Source organism: Notolabrus celidotus, chromosome 13, assembly GCF_009762535.1.
Source record: "Notolabrus celidotus isolate fNotCel1 chromosome 13, fNotCel1.pri, whole genome shotgun sequence".
NCBI lineage: Eukaryota > Metazoa > Chordata > Actinopteri > Labriformes > Labridae > Notolabrus > Notolabrus celidotus.
This window is the reverse complement of record NC_048284.1, coordinates 11,743,937-11,768,832: the sequence shown is the minus strand read 5'-3', so window position 1 is coordinate 11,768,832 and position 24,896 is coordinate 11,743,937. Positions and strand designations below refer to the sequence as shown.

The following is a 24,896-nucleotide window of genomic DNA, read 5'->3' as shown; positions in this document are numbered from 1 at the left end:
GCAGTTTGTGTTGCTTCATTGATTCCCCAAACCAAAACCAGAGTAAATTCACTGTAGTCAATAGATGCTGGATCATTTAACGATGTAGATGGACCTTTTAATATGGGTCCACAAGGGAAGTAGAACAGCACCAGCTCTCAATAAGCTGAAGACCCATTTTAAAGGTCTTTATTTGCAACACCAGTCTTCTTTAGCATGAAAAACCTTTTTAGTACATTAATATGACCCATATCTAAGAATATATGCTAACCTTTAAGTGTCATTTTAGCTTCCACATTTCTGTCACAGTTAATAGTTTGTTTATGGAATTCAAAAATGAGATCTGAGATCAGTACTATTACATTTCAGTGCTTTTGTGCTTACAATGAAATTGAGTGAGAAAGAGCTGTATCGTCTGCATACAACCAGATCTGTAACCTTTATATAACCCATACCCTGCATCTTAGTATGCTGACCTTTTTCCTACATGCCTCAACCGTTTAACACATCATATAATTACAAACCTGCTCTGCGCCTTCCAGGCCTGAACCTCTCAGCCGGGTACCCAGCTCTGAGAGGTCTGCTTGGTGTTTGCGAAGTTGCCGACTCCGTTCAGGTTGGCCAAAGAGTCAAAGTTAAAATCCAAGCCATCTGCGTCCATCAGCTCATTCCTGATGATGGAGTCCATGTCACACTCCAAGCTGCTGTTGAACATGTCCAGATCAAGATCTGTGGGGAACCGGTCCTGACAGATCCCTCCATTGCTGCTGACTGTTCCATTGAGGAAGATCGACGTGTCGATCTGCATGGACGAAGAACCATTTCCTCCCAAGGGTGAGAGCAAGAGCTGCTGCTTTGCATTTGCCAGGTTAGCCTCGTTAGCAAGGTTCAGGCCTCCATTCAAAACCCTCAGTGAGCTCTGGTTGTGGTTGTTGCTTTGAATCATCTCCCCTTGGCTGCCCTGAAGTCCTCCTGTGGTCCCAAAGGTCTTTAAAGGATCATTTCGGAGCATGAGGCCACGGCGGGAGTTCTGGGAAATGACAGCAGCAGCACTGGCCTGCGACATCAGTGGGTCCAACTGTGTCATCATGACATCACTGTGGCTGTGGCTGTCAGAGTTGAGCAGGTCTTGTAGTGTCTGGCTGCCAAAGCGAGACAGGCTTATGCTGGAGAAGGAGGTTTGCTTATTCTCCTGGATGGTCTGCATAGGGGACGGACGCAGAGTGGAGCCAGCCGTGTGGGGACCAAAGATGGAGTTGGTGTAACCGTTGACTCCACCATTAGAAGAAGAGTTGGGGGAGGGGGAGGGGGTGGGGGATGGTGAGCTGAGCCCATTGGGTTTGGACCCAAAATTGAACCCTGAGGAACCATTCGGAGCAGTCTGTCCTGGAACAGTTGGCACCAGGTTGATGTTATCCAGCAGTTCATCCATCAGGTCATCTGTGAGACCGTCGTTAAGGTTCATTGTACCTGCCAGGTCTGCCAGGCGAGGCAGCTCAGCAGGAGCAGACTTCCCATTGGTTGAGCCATTGTTGGGAGACAGAGCTCTGCCAGGGCTGGAGTAGAGCATTGGTGAAAGTGGAGGCTCGTCATCTGGCACCTCGTCCAGCTCTGGATTGGCCAGAATGGGTGAGAGACGACCGCTCAGTGTGCTGGCATTGGAATTAGTTCTGGAGCGGAAGTCCGTCCAGGCATCAAGCTCCTCACTGCTGCGTGATGTCGGGCTTCCAGGCCACTTGGAGAGACCTGAAGGACTGTCTCCGCCTCCCTCGCCAGCTGCAGCGGCTGCAGCCTGCAGGGCAGCCTTCTTCTTGGCAGCTCGGCCACGGGCTGACTTTGTGTACTTGTTACTGTTGTCCATGGAGACTGCACGGCGACGAGGAGCCTTTCCACCCTTCCCTCCCTCTGGGTTGATCATCCACCAAGAACTCTTTCCTGTTCCCTCGTTCTGGACTCGGATGAAACGGCTGTGTAGGGAAAGGTTGTGCCTGATGGAATTCTGTAACACAAAGAAGAAAAAGAGAAGACACTGTGTTGAGTGACTTGTATATCCTATTGAAACAATTACGTGAACAATGACTGCTATCAGAATAGATTTTTTGTATTCTTCCTTTCCTTTTCATCAGTACAACATTCAATAAATACTCCTCAGTAAGTCCAACATGGATCCATAAACCACCCACTTCTACTGACTCTGCAGCAATGTAAACAGCTTTCAGTGACTTGACACACAAACAAGCAAAATCCTCTTGTTTAATTGTTCATTCACTAAATATAGACAAGAACACATTAGTGCAGCAGCACTTAGTGCTGATGTCTTCATTGTTACCACTGTAGCTTTTGTGTTGTGGGTATAAAAGAGAGAAGAGAGACAGCGGTCTATAATCAAGCGTTTCTTCGATTATGAATGACACGTACAAAGAGCCCCTGTGCTGCTTGAGGAACGCATTCATTGTCAGATCATGTGCGTTTGTGCTTTCTTATGTGTGAGCGCTGGCTGGTGTTTATTGATCAACTCTGAGATCCTTCCTTGTGCAAGCCTCAGAGGTTATTGTGGGGGAACCGTTGTGCATGACAGCCTCTGTTAATGATCAAGAGTTCTATTCACAACCCAGTGATGTAAGTACACATTTAATGCTCCAACTGTGATATAACAACCCTGTTGAATCACTTGTTGCTGCACTAATGGCTTTGTTTACATACCAAACAGACATTCTTTCTTATTTTACATCAGTGTTTGTACACACGTACTTTAACTATAAGTATAAGTATAACTATAAGTGCTGGCAATCACATGTAATTATACTCTCACTCTAAACTATGATGTCGAGTATCAGTAGAAGCATGTTAGCATGTTAGCAAGCTGGCATTCTTAAGTTAGCATTTAGCTCAAAGCACTGCGAGTACTTCCTCACAGGGATTTCTGCTGATGATCAAGAGTTGTTTAAGTGTAAGTAAACATAAGACATCCAAACTTTGATATTACTTTTCTATTAAATAACTTGTGACTACACTGCAGACGATTTTAGTATTTCAGTTCAATGAACAGGCTCTCTGACGACAAAGTAAAATTCTGAAGAATGTCTCAATCGAGCATGCACTCGCACCAAGAACAGTGCTTTGGTTGGAGTTTGTTAAAATGAGCTGAATGAAGAGAAAAACAGAGCTGACCCTGTAGCTTTCATTCCAACTCTCCCTTACTTTTGACAAGTATCTCATACAACCCTTATTATGAATGTTAGCCATTCACAACAGGTAAATTAAAATGGTGAAGATGGTAATGCTGAACTTGGGCATGTTGGCATCATCATTGTTAGCTAAGCAGCACTTTAATGCCTCAGAGCAGCCTCTCAGAGCTAACTCAGCTGCAGACTTCAGTGGTTGTTGAGTTTTAACAACCATTTTAAAAGGCAGTTTTACTCATTCTAAGACTTTTATGAATTTGATTCTGAGAATAATTCTACCTTATAAATGATCATTGTCACATTGTGAATCCTGACTTTTTAGTAAATTGTAGATATTTTATTTTATTTTTGTATTTGAGTACGTTTGTCTTGTATTTTGCTTAATTTCCTTTTGTGATTCATTTTATATATACATATATATATATATATGTGTATACATATTATTATCATAATCTCTATTATTATATTTGTTATTTTTTTTTGCTGTTATCTACTCATATAATTGGTTATTTATCGTTTTTTACTCTTGGTTTGTTGGCCAGTCTCCCAGGGGGGTGGGGCGGGTGGGTTGCAAGTGTTTGCATAATGTATAACCTGTAATTGCTTGAAAAAATCCAATAAAAACATTTGAAATATATTGTCACATTGTGTCCAAGTTAACGTGCTAACCAATGTGGGGATACAGTTACCGTTACACAACATGGAGACCTTGAGAGATTTGATGAAACCAACAGATTTCAGAATGATGTCACAAGTTTGGAATTAAAGCAAAAAGAGAAACTGATCCATAAAACCTTTTAAATGAGAGTGGATTTTCTATGTTTTTTTGCTACGGGTTTCCATCACACAAAGGAAAGACACAACATGTGCACACAATAAAGATGCTAATCCACCTCAGTTTCAGCTGAACATCACTAATTGGATAAATGTGGGATTGGACTAGATGTTGTCAGCTCTGGCTTTGCGGTTATTTAAGACTAAAAAAACATTTCATCTGTCAATTAAATCCATACATATGTGAACACGTGCATCTGGAGACCCACCACCACCACCACCCTCTACCCTTTATAAATAGAAACACTTTCAGCCAGATGTTTTCTGAAGAAGACTTGATTTCTTCGGTTTATATGACAGCAAAGAGATGATACACCCACCCTGGCACATGCTCATATCATCTCTCTGTAATCAGTTCCATAAAATACCACTCACTACAGCTTCTTCTTTTTACACTCTTTCGTGCCCCACAACCTCCCTGAGTCCTTGCTGGATTCATTATTTTGCCTCCTTCTCTTTCCATACCCCCTTCCTCTTCCGCAGTTTCTGTTGTTTCGCAAACACAAAGCTCTTATGGGCCCTGAGGGATTCTGGGGCTATGCTATATCCTCCCATATAAACAACCTGACCGCCATCCACAACATGCATGCAGTTTCCCCTCCTTGTTTTCCTCCTCTGTATATTTTTACTCCCTGAAACAGAGCAGATTTCTGGGCTCCAAACTGCGAGGGCCAGAATTTTGTGAGTTTTTGTGGGAATCACAATATTGTTTTCCACGAAGCAGAGCCGTCCTGCCTGGGCAACAGTTTACAGACAGTTTGGTCTGGATTGTTTTTCTGGTCAAAGGCAGTTCAATCAAGAGAGGAGAGAAAGCAGGCTTAAGTTACTGTTCCCAATGCTATGTTGGCAGAGTGAGAGATCTCTGAGGCCAAACTGAACCTGTGACCCTTTTAAAGAGTACGTGTTTTTGAGCATGTGTGTGTGTTTGTGGTAGTTTTACCGGAATGCTCAGTTTTGCATGCGCAGCAATTATAAACGCTTTTTTTTTCTGCAGGGTTGCATGATTTTTGGAGACCACTGCTTCTCATTAGTGAATACATAGAGTCGCAATTAATCATGAATGGAGTGTGTACATGGATGCATGCATCCCAAGCGAGCGTGTGTGCGTGGGTGAGTGTGTTTTTTTCAATGAGGTAATAAGAGAAGAGGTACCAGGGAGACCAGTGTTTATCCTCTGCCAGTATCTCTGGAGGCATGACATAACACTGCTTTATTACAGGACATTTTATACACACACACACACACACACACACACTCACACACTAGTTAAATGTTTCCAGCTGCAGAGACGATGTAAATAACAGCAGAGGATCGGCTTTGTCATGGAAAAGGAGCACTTTCGAAGGGATGAATGAGAGCAGTATGAATGGAATGTGAGTTTCCTTCTCCCGCTGCTGTAAACATTTACCTGCCAGCACCTGACACTTCATCAATCCTCCTCCTTTGCTCCCTCTGTCTTACCCCCCCCCCCCCCCCCTCCTCTCCTCTCTTCACCCTCCTCCAGCCCCCCCCTCCTTGTTTAATGTTACTCTTTTCCTGTGCCACTGCCCGTATCCTTCAAATGTCAGAAGAAATATTTCTAACCCGGCCTGCAATAAAAGGAAACAGGACATCTGTAGCCGAAGCACGGACAGTGTTTAAGGGAGGGGGAAACTGGGAGCCGAGTGAAAAATGTGTGAGCGATGGCGAGAAAGAGGGTGAGAAGATGATGATGAAAAATGTGCCTGCTTGGTATTATAGTATAGTATAGTATGTCTGGTAATAGCAGAAGATCAAACCACACAGTTTTCCATGTAAACCCTGATTATGGTCATCATTCTGGATATAATTTACAAGAGTTATTGTCTAGGAGGCCATTTTTAATGAAACAAGCACGACAAACTATGAAAGCTAAACTACGTGCTGCTCTCTCTACTCTTTTTCTCAATTCATTAATTATTGTGCTTTTGTTTTTGAATTTGCAGCCAGTGAAAGTCTTTCAGGTAGCACTTAAGGATTAATTAAATAAGCACAAGTGTTTTATGCTTTTTAGTTTGCACAATGTGTACACTCCTTGGGTTTCTGTGTGTGTATGTACATGGCACGTAGCTGTGTGGGTGTGATGCTGTACCTCCTCTGGGGTATTCCAAAAAGTCCATTAATAAAAACAGCTCACTGAGACAGCAGCTCTGATTCATAAACTCCTACTATGCTGCGACAGGAGCTAAATAACACACTCACATCAACACAGCTCGCAGCAACGACCTTTAAAAGAGATAATGATGCTCTCGACACCGCCTTGCTTATTTTGGGAATGTTTTTGATGCCTCTTAATCTCTCGCTAATTTTTCCAACTGTATTTTTGTCTCCTCTTAATTCACTCTAGTTTAGGTGTTAAACTTAGAAGACAACATTAACTCACCTGACTCACCCAAAAATAAAATCCTATTTCGTCTGACTGACAAATATATGGGCTACAGCTAGCTTCTGCTTAGGTTAGCAGTGAGTCTCTCAAGAAACTGCAGCTTGTTCAGAACGCTGCTGCCAGAGTTTTAACATGGAGAAAGAAAACTGATCACATAACACCTCTTTTAAAAACTCTGCACTGGCTCCCTGTTTCTTTTAGAATTGATTTTAAAGTTATTTTACTTGTTTTTAAAGCTCTTAACAGCCTTGCTCCTCCATACATCACTGATGTCATTTTTTTATGTTCGATCTCAATCACTGAGGTCCTCAAATGCTTCCCTTCCTGGAGAGCTTTCTGTTTTTACGCCCCTAAGCTTTGGAACTCTCTGCATCTGGACATTTAAACGGTGAGCTCTCTGGGTGTTTTTAAAAGTAAACTTAAGACTTACCTTTTTTATCTAGCCTTTAATTTGGAGTAGTTTATTTTTAGCCCTGGACTGCATTATTATTTTAATTATTTATTTTATTTTAATTATTATTATATCAACCATTGCTTTAACACTTATTTATCTCATTTATTAAAAAAAAATATTTATTTATACATTTTAAACATCTTTTTTGGCCTTTCTGACTTTATTTCACAGGACAGCCTAAGAGAGACAGGAAATGTGGAGAGCAGAGAGTGGGGGAAGACATGCAGGAAACGGTCGACCGGCCGGAATCAAACCTGCGACGAGGACCTTAGCCTCTGCACGCGGGGCGCCCAGGCCAATAGGCCACCAGCGCCCCTATTTATTTATACATTATTATAATTTATTTATCTATTTATTTCTTGTATTCATCTGATCGTGTTTACTCTACCTTATTTTTTTTAACTTTTCTTTCCACTCTTACTTATTTTATTAATTTAACTGTATTGATTTTCTTTTATTTTAAAGTATTTTATTTATAATCCTGCCTTTTATAATTCTACCTCTTGCTGTTGTTTTCTGTCTCTCTGTTATTCTGTGAAGCCCTTTGGGCTGCATGTTTTTATGTATGAAAGGTGCTATATAAATAAAAGTTGAGTTGAGTTGAGTTGAGTTGGGTACAGGGGGAAACGTCTGTTTTTTCCCAACTTCAAGTTAACAGCAAGAACCAAGGGAGTAACAAGAAATAATGTTCTTTCAGACAAAACTGGGTAATTGTTCAATCCTGTTTGTAGTATGTCAACTTGAGTAGGAACAATCTTAAATTGAGCTGTGATACTCCAGGGCTATCAAATAAATAAATAATATCTGGTAGCTTCTTCACTGAAGTGTTTATAATCATTGTTTTATGTCCTTTTCTTAAATATATTTTTCATGGGATATCAGAGAGTGATGGGTACAGTTCAGCTTTTTACACACAGAAGGAAACGTGTTGGGACTTGTCCTCGGTTGACACATACTGTTGAAAAAAAGAATGGCTCTGAACACTTAATCTGAAGCACTTCATTTGTACTATTGAATTATTGTATGAAGTGCTTTTTATGCTGCTGTTTTCTTTGTATGATGATTCAGACTTCACCTGAGACGGTCTAAAAATACTTGATCCAGATAATACCGGGTCAACAGAGGGAACAGTTATGAGACCGGTTATCCAGGTTCAACAGTGTGACATTTTTTAAGCAATCTAACACTAAGACAGCTCGACAAAGCTGAACTCTTTTCATGGACAGGCCCCAGCTGTGTGCGTGTGTGTGAGTGTGTGTGTGCACGCATGAGTGTGTGTGTGCACGCGTGTGTGTGTGTGTCCACCAGCTGCAGCCAGAGCTCAGGAATACAGAGACCTTTTTGTCCGTCAGCAACATGTGGGAACAATTAATCACTGTCAGCAACAACGCCAGGAATCTCACTCTCCTTTCTTTGATTATTCTGATTTCTGAAGGTGCGTAGGTGGGAACCCCGTTCATTTACATTTATGTAAATCTGAATGTAGAAGGCATGTGCACATTGAACATTTGAAGAAGGCACATAAAGGAGATTCTTTGTCAGTTTAATTCATACAGATACATGCTGTATAGGCGTGGAAATAAAAAAAAATCAGACTTGTGATGTTCCTCCTAAGGCAGCATCCTCTGACTGGTTCAAAGGACTTGAGGAGTGCTTCCTGATTGGCTGTAGCTGTCCTGGCTCCAGCTGTGATTGGTGGAGGGGAAATTGGTTTGCGTAGCCAGGCAGTACAGAAAAGGGAGGGTCTGCATGGTATTGCAAGTGTGTTTCATCACCCAGCTACAGCACATTTCTGCACTGAAACGTATGAACTGGGTCATTTTCACTTTTTTGCACTCTGTGCCTGAGAGAAAGGTTTTAATGGTCAGTCTAACCCAGACTCGACCTTGCTTGCTTTAAACGCAGAGAAAAACACACTCACACATAAACCCCTGAACACTCACGCTCACAGCTTCTCTTGTATACTGTGCTGCAGGAGAGTGTTGGGTCACAGGGTTACAGTGTCATGGAGCCTGGAGACAGCACTGTGTCAAAGGTCAGAGTGCTCTGAGGACGAAGCCCTCGCCTCGTACTCACAAACCCCGCCCCCCTCGACCCTGCTACCACCTCTCTGATTGGACTAACTCTGTGACCTGAGCCTCACACCTCTGCTGTACTCAACCACCCACTGACATAGTGTGTGTGTATGCATGTGGGAGTTCAGGCCAAACATAACCACACTTTATCAGCCATTATGTAAAGCAACACTAATCTGAGTCTAACGTCAACAGTAACCACTGGTGGGTCAAGCGGACGACTTGCACAACATTTGAGAACATTTAAGAGAGGGATTGACTTAAGGCAGGTTTAAGTAATGCTTGTCTTGCCCTGAAGTGATCTTTCTTGAGAAAACTCAAAGAACTTAGTGATTCACTTTGTGCAAACAGGCGCCAGGTAGCGCCTAAGTAAATGAATGACAGAAAGATGACGACAATCAAATGTTACAAAAGCAAAAGAGACAAAGAAGCTCATTGTTTTTTTAAGAGGACATTTGAAATATCAATCTCATAAAATCTCAAAATACTTACAAAACATTTTGCAGAGGTCATGATGTAAGCATGATAGTTGTTCTCTAAGTAAGGCCTCTGTATTTGGATAGCTTACACCAAAGTTAAATTTAACACCCTTTTTGGGAGACTTATAAAGAGTTGTCTTTTGCTTGGCTTTCTATGAACATGCTTTCACTCATGCAGTGACTATCAGCATCTGTATTAAGTCTTGATTGCAATGCAAAGGGTCGATTAACAGTTCTCAATATCTGCAAGAGGAAGAGTGGGTTTTGCCAAAGTATAAAAATAATGTCAGATCAAGGATGGGGAACACTTTCAATGCATACAGCGTATTAACCAAGTGTCCAGTTTAGATGTGATCTGTGCTCACACTGGATTTGGGGGTCCATGAAAAAGTGTATGATCTTAAGTCCCATGAACACAGACACCATGAACCACACAACTTGACAAGCCAAATGATATTCTCCATGCTGATCTACTACCAATCTTTTTGTGAGGATGTTGAGAGGTGACAACTGTAGTCAACTCTCAGACAAAATGATAAAATAAACACCTGTCTAATAATAAAATAATCGACTACTATATCCAACGGCCATATTTGATCTTAACTGTGTGGTCTGATCCTAGCCTTAAAGGTGATGAATTCAAGTCAAGGGAAAGTTTGTTGACTTGAATCAGGTGACAAACAACACCCCCCAGACAGACTCTATGTGCAGACTGTGGCTCCAAAGTATGCCACCAACGCAACATGTCAGTGCCATCGTGACAGTTTTTTGGCTTCACTTTTTCAATGGGGGTAGATGGAGACGTGTCGTCCATATCAAGCGGCAACCTCCATTCTAAAAATATGAGTCCAATGCGGGAGTGCTAAAAACTGCAGTTCATCGAGGATGCGCTTGAGGCTGGCTCCGGAAGTACCGGAAACCACATACACACCAATTCAAAAAAGACAATCTTTACAGCAGAAATAAACATGTTTACAGCCTGGTTCAAAAGACGAGTGTAGTCTGGATAGTTCATTTCTCGATCGGCACACACTGTATGGGGGTGAATTTTTTTCTAGTGCGGCAATTTCGAAGATATTTAGATTATGAGTCTTCCAATGATAGGCACAGCTGACTTGATTAACAGGCGGGATAACTGTAGCTGTTGGCTAGGAGGCTCAAAGCCCGCCTCTTTACGTCACAATCACTCGACAGCAGCAATATGGCTCCCGCCGCCGATTGGCCTCAAAACAGCTCTTCAGAAACAGATGGGTGAAGTCACGGATACTACCTTCATATTTTATACAGTCTATGGGTCTGACCTCAGCCTTAAAGGTGACGAATTCAAGTCAAGGGAAAGTTTGTTGACTTGAATCAGTTGACAAACAACACCCCCCAGAGAGACTCTATGTGCAGACTCTGGCTCAAAAATATGCAACCAACGCATCATGTCAGTGCCATCGTGACAGTATTTTGGCTTCACTTTTTCAATGGGGGGAAGATGGAGACGAGTTGCCCATATACAGGGACAGTTTGGCTGGGAAACTACTCCAGAGAAAAACTCATAACAAGCAATAATCTAATCTAGAGCGTCTTTCTGTGGGTAAATTAGCTTTAATAAGGTGAAGCAATTTTCCTGCTCTCATGGTGTAACTCCTAACACGAGGGTGAGGACTTGATACAGGAAGACAAGGTGAGAGCTCAATGCTGGACTGCTACCTGTTGCTGATTGGCTAGAACAAAGTTGTTTGGCTGGGTCTGAGCCGTTGTGTTTGTTTTCTATTTACAGATACAGGTCTGTGTACAAACACAAGGTTTATTTCCAGTGTTCACCGTCACACTGTAGATATTCGCTTGATTTGAGGGGTTCAATAAGAACTGCATACCTCAGCTTGAAGCTGTAAAAGAGCAGCAGTGAAAGTGTAGAGAGGTAGTGTGAGGAGGAGACGACATGCAGGTCTGTGACACGAACGAGGCGGTTTATAAATAAACAGCCCTGCTGGTCTGGGCTTACACTGCCGAGAGAGGACGGTTATTTATACTGTGACCCTACACGAACACACACACACACACTAAAACACACGCACAGTTCGGGTCCAGGTTCCAGCTCTGGACTGCAGACAGAACATTCCATTCTCTTCAATCATATGTGCGTTTCCCGGCCAGCGGCTGGGTGTCTCTGTCTCTCTGCTTGTGTGTGTGTGTGTTTCAGTTGTATTTGTGTGTGTGTGTGTGTGTGTGTGTGTGTGTGTGTGTGTGTGTGTGTGTGTGTGTGTGTGTGTGTGTGTGTGTGTGTGTGTGTGTACTGGAGCTTGGCAGAAGGAATCCTGTTACACCTCCATTCTGCTTTTATTCCTCCTCTGAATCCCTCACTGCGCCTTTTTTCTCCGAATAAATTCAACTGAAAGTTTTCCTGGTAACACATGCACACACTTCTTATCAAATCACTTGGGTAAATAGATTTTGATTTTTGTTATGAAAGGAGTCTAAACAATCTATAACAGCTCATTAAAGCAGATAAATCCATTCCTTCATGAACGACAACATTGAGTTCCACTCGGAATTAAATTGTGGTAAAAAGGAACACACACACACACACACACACACACACACACACACACACACACACACACACACACACACACACACACACACACACACACACACACACACACACACACACACACACACACCTTGAAACATGCACCTACTCTGCTTTCCAAGAGTTGTGACCATGTTAAATCGCAAAAAGCCTGCTCTTGTCCTCACTGAGACTTTACTACTACAACCTCAACCTCTCTCTCTCTGTCCTTCTCTCTCTTTTCTATCTCTTCCATCTGTCTCCCCCTCCCTTCCTTCCTCCTGCTCTCTCTGGATTTCTTTGCCTGCATGTCGAGTGTTCTGAATTGTGTAAGGCCACACGCTCAAAGAACCACTTGTTTACTCTCTGATTTAGTCCAATCAGTTAGCCTGAGGTGGAAGAGTTTGTGGACCCATCCCACCTCAGTCGGCCAATCAGAGTGGGATGTTTCAGAGGCACGGCCAGTCACGTTACCCCTGTGAGTTTCATTAGGTCAGTTTGTTTTAATCAGGGCTGGTCAGCTCAGTTTCTTATTGGGCATTGGCTCACTGTCCCTGAGGCAAGGTTAAGTACACGCACACACACAGGAGGAAAATGTACACATGAGAAGCAGTAAAAAAGGGGGGGAAATCTATCAAGCAGATATTTTCTCAGTTTGGATCTTGAAACAACAACTGAAAAATTCAAATTCCTCTCACACAGGCAAATGAATAAATAGATAAACAATAACTGTAACTAATGCGGCATGTGCATTCAGGGTACGTTCCCAAACACACTGTTCATCTAAGTTGGATATGTGTAGGCTTTGTTTTGGGACGACACAGGACATCCCTGCTGGGCTTTATCAACCCGCGTTCTAGGACACACCGTCCTTAAGCTACGCAGCGACTGGGCCTGCCAAGAACACACACACACACACACACACACACACACACACACACACACACACACACACACACACACACACACACACACACACACACACGCGGGAACTCTGACAACAGAAACATCTCAGCAAAGACAGAGACGACTTATTCAGACAGAAGGAGAAACAGAAGGGAGAGAGTAAAGCAGCAGCCATCCACCTCTGTGCTAACAGTGTTTTCTGATATTTATGTCTTTTTATTTCATATTTGAAGAAATGAAGCAACGCTGAACACTGCGATATATTCACACATAGGAGCGGGCTTCATGGGTTAAATCTTCTGTCAGTTGAGAAACTATTAAACCAAATAGGATTGAGTTTTCTTTTTAAGCATTCTGGCAAAATAAGCTGCTTTGTAACTCTGATCCTATAAAATCCTATAAATATGACTCACAATTTAGTCAAAGAGCTTTCTCCCACGCTTTCAATTTTTGTCTGGATGGCACAACTACAGATTTGAAAGGTGTAGTTTTTTTTAGTATTGATGTCAAAGAAAGTTTGCTGCTGGAAGACTGGTTGCAGAGTTTTAGTGTTCAAACCTTCCTTCTCATCATATAAATCCTAACAGGAGTTACTACGAGAGGAAAGTGTATTTTTTTTATTGGTTAGTTTTGATGTGTATGAAAATTTGACACACATTAAAAGCATCACTGAGCCCGCTACAAGCCGTCAGCCATTCATGAAACTCAACCATAAGAACCTGGCTTTATTTGACTGTGTGATGAACTTACAGCGGTTTTGAAATTTATTTGCACCATGAAATGAGAGCTGTGAGCGTTTTTCCATGAGGTCTGGTTCACAGATCCCGTACCCACTGCGGTGACTCTCAGCCTGCCCCCTTTTAAGAACGTGAACTATTTCAACATCTGATGTCTAAAAATAGCCGCAGACCAGAGCGCAAGAGTGCCTGCGACGATTATTGTACTTTATCCTGCTGGATGTTCATGCTGATGACAGATGCACACAAACACACACACACACCCACACACACAGACACACACACACACACACATGAAGGACGAGAGCAGAGTGAGGTGTTTCTCCATAGAGGCCAGGAGAAAACAGGAGAGCACAACCATTAAATGATCCCACTGGTATGCATTGCACGGTTTTCTTTGTGAACAGGTTATTAATGAGACCTTCTAACTATGTTTGTGTGTGTGTGTGTGTGTGTGTGTGTGTGAGAGAGAGAGAGAGATTCAGAGGAATTGAGAGCGACAGATAAAGAGTATAGAAGAAGAAGAGAGATAAAGGGAAAGAGGGCACCTTAGTATTAAGACTAGCAGGGTGTCTACATGATTAATTACATCTCTGCGTGAAACGAGCAGAGGAGGGATGGAGGGAGGAGAGAGGGAAGGACAGAATCATTCATAATTATCAGGAAGGGGACCGTTGTTATTCCTGAGGGAGATGTGGAGCGGGTGATGAGGAATACGTTTGGGAAATGAGACGACCAGCTACACCTCCTCCTCCCACAGAGCTGTTTCAAGGGCAATGAAGAAGGAAAGAGGGAGGATGTTTCTGGGGATAAGGGTTTAAAAGTAAAAGTTAGTTTTATCTGCATAGATACAAAGTCAGGGCAACTCCGGGAGTTGAGTCACATTGTGTTCATTTTGGATGGCGTTTGGTTTCACCTCCACGTTTCTACAGAGGCCAAAATGGATAAAAAACAATGGCTCTAAAGTATGGCTGTTACTGTGTCTCATGAAGAAGCTACTTCAGGTGCCTAACTAGCTAAAAGTGAGGATGACATCCTCATTTTTCCTAATGACTGTCAACTGGATTAGTCAATGTCATCTTTCTATATCAGCTGAAATATCCACCATCAGGCTAAAGCACAAGTATTCAAATTGGTTTGTGTATTGATTTCATTTGTAGAAAAGGATCAACTTCTATGTATTTTTTTTACTCTCAACTGGCATGCTGGCAAATTACCAGCTGCAACAGTCACTGAGGCTCAAGGTTGTCAGCACTGAAGTCTAAGTTGATGACCAAAAGTAAAACCGACATAACATCAGACAAACACAAAGTCTTCAGTAGTTTTTCAGCGAGGGCCCGAGGAGGGAGACGTGTGTGGACAGAGAGAGAGGAAGTGAGGGAGGGGAGGACGACCTGCTGTTTTTATGTGCGTAGCCAGGGTGAGGGGTTGACTGAGGTTTATTGCCTCCCTTAACACCCCTCTGCCCTGTGTGCATACTTCCACTGAGGACCAACTCCACTTCTGCACAGAGCAGAATGAACGTTTTTCAGTGATCTGGGGACTCTGACAAAGTTATAGATTTTACAAAGAAATAAAACATTTATGGATGAACCCCTTAGGGGTTTTTTTTTTTTTTTTAAGAGAGAATGAGGGAGCGGCCTAACTGTCATGCTGCTGTAACTTGGGTTGTGGAGTTTTCTAACACAGATGAATTTCTGGTATCAAGTCACTGCACACACAGGAAATGACAAATCTTTGTCTTCCTGACTGCTATCTCCAGAAAGAACTGTCTGCTCGACTGATCTACTTCTGAATGTTTGTTCTTTCATCTATTGAAAGAAGACATTTAGGCAGTTCTTCTCTTAAACTTGGATTCTTTGTTGAGTTCTTTGGCCTTTGAGATCCTAAAAACGACACGGCATGAAAAGATCAACTTCTCACAGATTTTTAAGTTATATTTTTGGGGCTTTTTACATCTTTATTTTACAGAGGAGAGGACAGTGGATAGTGTCAGAAGCTGGGAGAGAGTGACATGCTGGAGGGAGGCAGCAGGCTGGATTCAACCCTGGGCCACCCATGGGCGCGCAACTTTTTTTTTTTTTTTTTTAAGTTATATTTTTTTGGCCTTTTTGCCTTTACTTTATAGGACAGCTGAAGAGAGACAGGAAATTTGGGGAGTAGAGAGCGGGAGAAGACATGCAGGAAATGGTCGACCGGCCAGGAATCGAACCGGTGACCCCTGCGATGAGGACTGGAGCCTCTGTATGTGGGGCACTTAGACTGGTAGGCCACCAGCACCCCATGGGTGCGCAACTTAACCATTAGGCTAAATCTGCGCCGAGAGATTCAATTTTCTATAGAGCACAACCATCAGGCAACAACATCCCAGCCTTTATGATAAGTTGTCATGGGTCTTCAATGACTTCCTGAGCAGACACACTTCAGGTGAGTAAATGCTGTTGGCATTTCAGAGTGTCACCTTGCCCAGCCCCTCCACCTCCAGTCACGGCACAAATTTATAGCAACTAATCTGACGCAGTGACCATGGTACCAGACCAAATCATTGTGTAGTCTGACCCTTGAATGACACAGAATCTGCTCTGAGAGTTAAACTAAAGCTAACACTCAGAACAATGTGTTTTCTTATAATCCTCGGTGTATTCACTACATTATGCTGAAGGCGAAGCTGAAAAAGCCACTCAAAGTCAAACACACACCTTTGCCACTGACTTCACCCTCTCTGCATTCCTCTACGTCCACATGTCGTTTATCACCACACCATCCTCTTCATCTCCCTCTGCTCTATGAGTGAGAGAGACGCCGAGGTGTGCCGTGTCTTTGACCTGCTGTTTCCACAACACAGTCCTCTTAAACCCTCAGAGCTCTTTACGGGTCACACCCACGGGACTTTGGATGGAGAGAAGGGTCGACTTGTTTTGTATCTGTTGACGTGCGCCGTTTCATGACCTCTCAAACCTCCAATTAACTCCGCTGAAGGTGAGCTATGATCTCATTGAGACAGATTATGGCGATAATAGCATTACACATAATCATGTTGGCTCACTGAACAGTAGGCTACAAATTGAGTTTGAGCTCTATTGTTTGGGAGCGCTGACGACATGCCGCCTCTTGTTTGTAATGTGTGTATTCGTGTAAGTGTGTGTTTTTTGGTGAAAGCAGAGGAGCTCACATCTGGTCCGGATTAGTGTCAGGGCCTCGCTGGTGTTCATGGGGCTCTTCACTCTAATGGTGCTAAAAACAGATACAGTACACACACTCACACTCACACACACACACACACACACACACACACCAAACCACAAGCCGCTGATTTTTACCGTATGTTGTACCACACTTAAAGGATAATTCCTGTTTATTACGAGCTGGGTTTTATTTTCTTAGTCTTGGCTGTCGTTCATAGCTCTAATAGCTGCGTTGCACTCACAGGGTTTATTTCTTTAGGCTTAAAATACTCAAAAAGATGTGAGACATGGAGGGAAACATGACGGGTTGAACCAACAGCCGCTTTAAACCCAAACTTTATAAATCAGATGTATGTTCGCATCCATCTCAGGCCACGGACAGACCTCCATGATCCACTCTGACCCTCCACTTACACTGCGCTGGTTAAGGCAGAGATTAGTTATGTTTTACATCAAAGTTAATGTAGCTTAGAAAAGTCATGTGGTGTTTTTTGGCTGCATCATGTGTTTTTCATTAGTTTTGTTTATTTCATGTGTTCTCTTTTTTTCATATGTTGAGTTAAGAGTGAGGTCAGTTACATAAGCTTCTGGCTTACATCTGCTCTATTGGTAATATCTCATTTATGGCACCATGTTTATAGATTTCACTATTCACTTTGACAAGTAGGATCTTACCAAAGCAGATGGAGATCATAGTGAAAACTATACAAGATGAAGGGGTAATTGTGGATATGCATTTAGTCCTCACTTTTTTAGTCTCGCTTTTAACTGAGTTTTATTTTTATTCTTAATAGTGTAATTAATTTATCTTCTATTTCAAATTTTAGTCACATGTATTCTACTTTATTTATGTATGTACTTATTTATTTATTTTAACTGTAGCATCTTATGTTCTTTTAATGGTTTAATATTTGAGTGTTTTATTATCTTAGAAATGTATTTTATTTTGGTGATTTTAATTTCCTGTGTTGAGTTTTAACATCTTATTTTACCTCCAGTGTTTCCTCATTAAGATATCATGAGAGCGTTTCCTCAGTTTGTTCAGCAACTTCTTTTTATTTGTATTTATTTATTTTATTTTTATTGTTTTTTTATTACTATTGTTGCATATATTGTTTTCTTAACCTTAGGATTGTGGGGTGGGTTTGGGGTCGGGCTGGGGGTGGGATCTTTTTCTTAATTTATTCTGTTTTAGGTTGTTTTTATGTACAACACTTTGTGTTACAATGTCATTGTATGAAAAGCGCTTTATAAATAAAGTCTGATTAATTGATTGATAGTCGACTGAAATTGTCACTCTCGTGAGTCAGCACCAGAACTACTAGTCAGATGAATCCTACTATTTTTAATAATGTAGTCCGAAAAACAACGCTCACATGATGGGACGAAGCTGTAGCCACCCTCCACTATCCAGGGTCAGGGACTAGCTCCTGTGAATATCTACTGCCATACTGCTATGATAATTAAATTAATGCTCTACTTCCCGGAATGTAAACAAACACAGATGACAGATGGCATCTCAGAGTGTGGTGCGGTGCGGTTTGGCAGTATGTTGATGTAGAAAATGGAGATAAAGTTGCATGTAGGCTGATTAAACTGGCATTTTACCACTCGACCAGAGAGATGAGTAACCAGCACAGGCTCTAGTTTTTAAACATTAAGTAATGCTGTGTTTTCATCTTTAAATTCTTACACCGGTGTAGCTGTAAAGCGAGCATGTGAGTTTAAAATGAGATAGTGAACACTGTACTTGTTAAGTCCAGTTGTTGGACTTTGTTATTCAATCTGTTTCTCTCAGGCTAAGAATCTATAGCTCAGTTTAGCTCTCCTAACTCGATCAACCCCCCTGCACCAGGGAGCGCTTCTGTTGACTTTATGTGTACTTGTCTGTGTTTGTATTTGTGTGTGCCTCATTCTCTGCTGATGTCAGCACTTCCAGCCCTGTCAGCCCTCCTCCTCCTCCGCCTCCTCGTCCTCCTCCACACCAGCTGAGCAGCAGGAGAAAGGGAACAGAGGTGTTGTTGGAGGAGCCCGACACACAGACGCTTTTTCTCTGTGTCTGAGTCTTCACTCTGTGTTTTATGAGTGTGTTTGAGCTCTGGGCAAGATCCTAACCTTTGTGGGGCAATCACACGCACTCACACACACCCACACCCACACCCACACACACACACCTACACCCCGACACTCACACACACACACACACACACACACACACACACACACACATACAGCTTGGGAGTTTTCTCCCAGCAACAGCGAGGGTCTTCCTAAACCCCTTCTTGGCTCCGCCCCCTTGAAGAGTCACATGACTTCCTGCTTTGAGACATAAAGGAAGGCAGCAGCTCTCTGGTATTTTCCTTGTATTGTCACCTTTTGTTTGACAGTTTGGCTCATGTGTTTCCTAGTTTGTTTCAGAGCTGGTGTGATCTTATTAAAAAATGAAAACCCAGACTTTACCAGAGGATGGTGTTCAAGAAAATGGGACATTTTCCATGAAACACAAAGACACTCTGTTATGATCATTCTGTAACTTCTTCTGCAGTTACATCACTTCCTGTGTCACTGACCTCAGGGGATCCTTTGAAATCCCAGATTCTAGACCACACTATTGTTTCATGACCGTGTAACCCACTTCACCAGTCTCTGTACGTGTGTGTGTGTCCCATATGATTAAGCCTCATTACACATGTGCATTATTGGAGCTTGTGTGGAGTATGTCTCTGTTTGTTTGTATGAGTGTGTGTGTGTGTTATTCGGAAAATATGAGCACCCTTGCTTTTGTTTACAGTGGTGCTGTTTCAGCTCAAATCTGCACATCCTCCTCTCTTTGTTTATTCAGACATTGTTTTTCTTCCTTATGATTTTTTTAGTTTGTTTACAAAATCTTTCAGAAAACGGGACATTTTTGACTTCATGCTAAACCTCACATTGATATAAATTCACTTACATATACAGTATATTGAAGCTGGAGATGCTATCTGCAGTCTTGACATGTGCATTGGGGTTTTTGATACAGCTTATGAAGTCCGAAAAAGACATTTTAAACCACAGCAGCAGGAAACTGCACTGCAGCAACCAAGGCCAACTTTCTTTTGTGCTTCTTCTCAGCTGTTTTTCTACTTTAATATCTCCCTGAAATCCCAGTGGTAAAATAGAACGTCCAGTCTTTGGGTCGTTACTTGTTTACTGCAAAAATGAAGCACTCCCTATGACACTGCCTACTGCTATCCTTGTTTTTATCTTTCTCAACCATCTGTCATTAAGACTTTCTTTGTATCAGATGTTTCCTATTGAGATGCAGAAAAGAAACAAAGCATGAAGGTGGTGCTTGCACTTGTGCCAACAGTGTTGCCAGGATACTTCTTACTTTTCAGAAGTGTTTCTCTTTAATGGCATTTTGTTTGTTATGAAAAGCACACAAAGGAGAGTAGCGGGAAGTCTGGGAGAGAGAGAGAGAGAGAGAGACAGATGACATGCTGGAGAGGTTATGAGCCAGATTGTGATGAATTTTAAATATGCATCTTTGTCCAAAGGGACCCACCACTCCTTTTTCAATTTCTCATCCGCCCACTCTTTAGCTTTCTTTTTGCTCTTTACAGAATGTACAGCCAATTTTTCCATGGAAGAAGAAATGCAGCCAATTAAATTCTATAATTAATGTTCAATACACCAATTTTCCCTCCCTCAAACTCACACACCTCCTGCCTGTCCTCGCAGTCTGAAATGAACTTGAACACCATGGAGACTGTGGTGGAATTTCATTAGCCAGGCCCACTGTACATTGTTATAAGGTCTCTGTGTTTATTTTGAGCCCCAGAGTGATGTGAACTTAAATACCCCCATGCTTCAGGGGGTTATTTGGGGGTACGAGGATGGGCATCGGGGCCTCAGTTTACCCTGAGCATGAAGGGTTCAGCGGGGACACAAGAGGCCCTTCTACGTCTTCCTCCATCCTTCTCTTTGTCCCCGCTCCCTGAGGCGCTCACAGCTAAGTGCTCATACATGACAAAACACACATGCACAAACACACACATACACATACACACGCTTACTGCTGCTCACTGATCTCCTCACACAAACTAGCATTTTATTGCTAGCATAGGGATACGCATACACATACTTCTATTTATTTTTATTGTTGTGTGTCTTTCTTATTTTGGTTTTAACCGGGACCTGAGAGACAAAATGTAATTCCATCCCTGTCTGCTTGATAGTCCCCTTTTGGTGAACATGCAATGAAGTCAAAGTCCACAGTTAGATAGGTAAGTAAGTGCACACACACACACAGGCAGGTGAACAGTGGCCTCTATTGAATCCCTTTCCCTCCCCACACCATCACCCCCCTCCCTCACTTCAGTCCAGCTCTTTTCCCCACACGCAGCACTTTGTATTTATATTACCTTACTATTAATAGACCACTGGCAGCCGCACAGCTACCTCTTCTGTGTCCCGTGTGTAGTTTGTTTATTTTTTTATGTGTGGCCACAAAAACTTACAGGTAGTCTTTTTTTTTAACCATGCCATGTGTTTGTATTCTTTTCAAGGTCCGTTTTTTTAAAATGCATGTGTATGTGATGGCATGACAGGAAACAACCGCTCTCAGAAGCAGCTCATCGCCTCATCTAAGCTGTGGCTAACGGTGTTAGCCATGATTACCAACTAGTGACACGGTGACATCAGTGCACTTTTTCTGACCTCAACTGGGGAAAAAAAGAGACAGAGTGTGCAGCTTGGGCCGGGTTCAGGCTACAGGAATGTAAGGAAACTGAAACTCAAAAGATACTCTTCTTTCTCATCTCAAGCACACACAACAAGATATAAAGAATAATAGCACACATATCCATAAACAAACCAGATACCTACTTCATGTTTTTAATGCTTCTCAGTTTGAATACTCAAAAGAAAATTGCTCTTTAAAAGAATCAACGTTTCGGGAGACACAGTCAGCACAGGATTTCTTTTCTCTGGCAGGAACTCAAGCTGAGATCGGATCATAGACTGTATGAAATATGGACGTAGTATCCGTGACGTCACCTATCTGTTCCTGAGCGCTGTTTTGAAGCCAATTGACGGTGGCAGCCGTATTGGAAATGCGGAACTCAACCAAGCAGAGTGTGACGTAAAGAGGCGGAGTTTGAGCCTCCAAGCCAACAGCTATGTGTTCCAGTCCGGGAGTCAAGTCAGTCATGTCCTGATATGGGCTAGCTGTTTTTAGAAGCAGGCTGTAGATATGTTTATTAATGCTGCAAAGATCATCTTTTTTGAATTGCTGTTGATGTGGTTTTGGTGTTTCTGTATCCAGCCTCAATCGGATTCTCGATGGATTTCAGTTTATAACACTTCCGCATGGGCTTCATAGTTTGAGACCGAGGTTGCCGCTTGGATTGGATATCTATCCATGTATCACAAGTAGCATGCAAGCTAATGCTAGCTTTAGAGCTGAACTGTTTCCCACTTCCTTGAAATAATATCAACAGCACTTCCACCTCCTCTCTTTCTGTCATTGGCTTCTTTTCCCAACCTGATCATCCAGAGTTTAAATAATCTCAAAAGAGTTGATTATTCTGTGGTCTGTTTGGGAGTTTTAGCGTGGAGTCACTTTACCCTTCACATTACCAACAATCTGAGCCAAACAAGGGCCTAAACCAGATTCATCCTCTGATGATCAGTTTTGTAAATGGATGTCTTAATTTAAACACCACATTGTCTTTATCGACTCTTCAGTGGTCAAAGCGAGTCGGGGGAGGGTAATAATGATGTAAAAGAGGAATAGAAGGGGAGAATAGTGAAGCTTTGGCATAATCTCTATAATGTACTGTACAGCCTCATGAATAGGTCTCTATCATCTGGTTTAAACCCTCCGCCCATTCCTCATTTTTCTCCTTCCTTATTATTCATCTGTCCTCTCCCTTGCAGCTCTCTTTGTGATCAATCGTCCTCCCAGTTTGCCCCCTTCCCCTCTTGCTCTGACGTTCTCTCATTGCCAGTTTCTGTATTTTTCTGTCATCTCCAATTCTTTTCTCTCCCTCTCTGAAAGGTCCTTTCCAAGTCAACTCTCCGCACAAAAGCTGTATGGTGGCACTGGCTGGCCGATTGCCAAAACTCTGCTCTCTGACTCTTTCTCTCTCTCTGTTGCAGTAATCACTCAATCTGCCTCTCCTCCTCCACCTCCTCCACCTCCTCCTCCTCCTCTACCCAGACTCTCCTCTTTCCACCTCTCTTTTTGTCTTGCCTCCTCCACTTGTTTGTCTCCAAGGAGGCAGAGTGGGTAGAAAGTGTGAGATCTCAAATGCTCTTGCTCAAACGTTCACTTTCACACAAACACACACACACACAAACACATACACTTGCACACTGTGAGGTGAGTGTGGAGCTGTAGGGCTCAGTGCTTCTCAAAGGGGTGTGTCTGCTAATCCTGAGGAGCTTGTGTGCGAAGGCCTTGTAAACCAGAGAGGCAAGGGAAAAAGGGGAGAAGAAAGTAAGAGTGGGGGAAGAGAAATAATAAGGGGGCCTCCTTCTGATCGCAGCCTCTCAAAACCACAGCGTATACATGCTATGAAAAGCACACAGATGCACACATATGCTAAGAAACCACACTGACCTTAAAGTGAGAGAACGTTTCATGAAGGACTCTTCAGAAAACATTCACCTCAAAGCTGACTGACAACTCTTTGACCCAAACACACAAAGCAATGAAAGGCTTGCTCATGAATGCCTGTCACGCAACAAGTTCACATTTTTTGCATGTCTGCAAGGTAGTGAAATGCAGAGGGAGGAGAAGGTTCAACAAAACCTGATAATGAAGCAACATGGTGGACCTAACTTGTGATTTTTTTTTCACCCCTCTGTACTCACATGCTGACTTGGCCCTAGTCACTCAAGTGTGCCAAGAGCAGTCAGCAGCCGTCGGCCTGAAACAGACCGAAATAACCCAAGGAAAAGAGAAGTGGTGCTGTTTCATTACTCCGTTAGGGTGACACTTGCTTGTCTGGTCACGAGACAGAGGTGGAAGTAAGAGCTGAAGTGGCTGCAGCGCTGCACGTGTGTTGCAAAACAAGTTGTCCACATCTTGCAGATCAGAAACAAGTTCTGTTACCTTTGGTGCACATCTGTGCTGCCTCATCCTCTGTGTGTTGCATAATGACCAGTGTGTTTAAGTTTCAAGGTGTGGTTCCAGTCTATATATATATAACATGTTCTGTGGGTGTGTGTTTGCTTTTGGAACTATGCTACACACTAGCCTAAATACCCTATGCTCTGGAAGAAGAAACAAATAGTTAGAAATTAAAGAGGCTGTTGACATTTTGAAAAAACTGTTATTTGGTTTCTTGCAGAGTTTGATGAAAAGATAAGCCTGTTCAATATAGAGCAGATTATCTTAGTTTAGTATTAAGATAAAGAATAGTTGGCATGGCTGTTTCAAAAGGTAACAAAAGCAGCACTTCTAAATGTTACAAACCAACACAATTTTTGTGTTTGATATTTAAATTGAACAATTTATGGTCTTATCAAGGAGATCATGTGCAAGGAAGCAGGGATGTCACAGAGAGATTCTTTTCTCTCTCGTGGTTATTATTAAAACTCCAGAAGGTCAGTGTAAACATTAAAGATGCGTTCAGGCTGTGACTCCTTTCAAGCACATGGAGTTTAGTTCAGCTAGATTCAAACAGTTAGAATTTTTGTGGCGAGACATAGTGTCAAAATCCAAATTCACCACACTAACACAACACACCCTTGATGTAGCCCCACTCGTTTCTCTACAGAGCAAGAACAAGGTGTTAAGAGTTCAGAACAACTTTCATGTTGGTATATTCAATCAGATAGAAACTGTACTGCTTAGAGTGACGGTTTGACACTTCCTGTTATCACTTGGGGGTGTTTTGGGTATGATAAAATATATGCACCTACATGTATTCAGGTCAACACCAAGCGGCAAACTCCAGTCTCAAACTATGAAGCCCATATGGAAATGCTTAAACTGCAATTCATTGAGAATCCGCTTGAGGCTAGTTGAAGAAACACCGGAAACCACATAGACACCAATGCAAAAAAGACAATCTTTGCAGCATTAATAAACATGTTTACAGCCTGAATT

The 24,896-nt window shown here is 42.4% G+C and overlaps 1 protein-coding gene across 1 annotated transcript in view; it reads right to left on the bottom strand.

The window, feature by feature from the left end:
- Positions 1-24,896, bottom strand: part of foxo3b (forkhead box O3b) — a 52,905-nt gene that overhangs the window by 3,526 nt on the left and 24,483 nt on the right. Inside the window, exon 3 of the mRNA XM_034699314.1 lies at positions 504-1,978. Coding sequence (XP_034555205.1) covers positions 533-1,978 — 1,446 coding nt within the window. The 3' untranslated portion in view covers positions 504-532. The remainder of the gene's footprint in view (positions 1-503; positions 1,979-24,896) is intronic.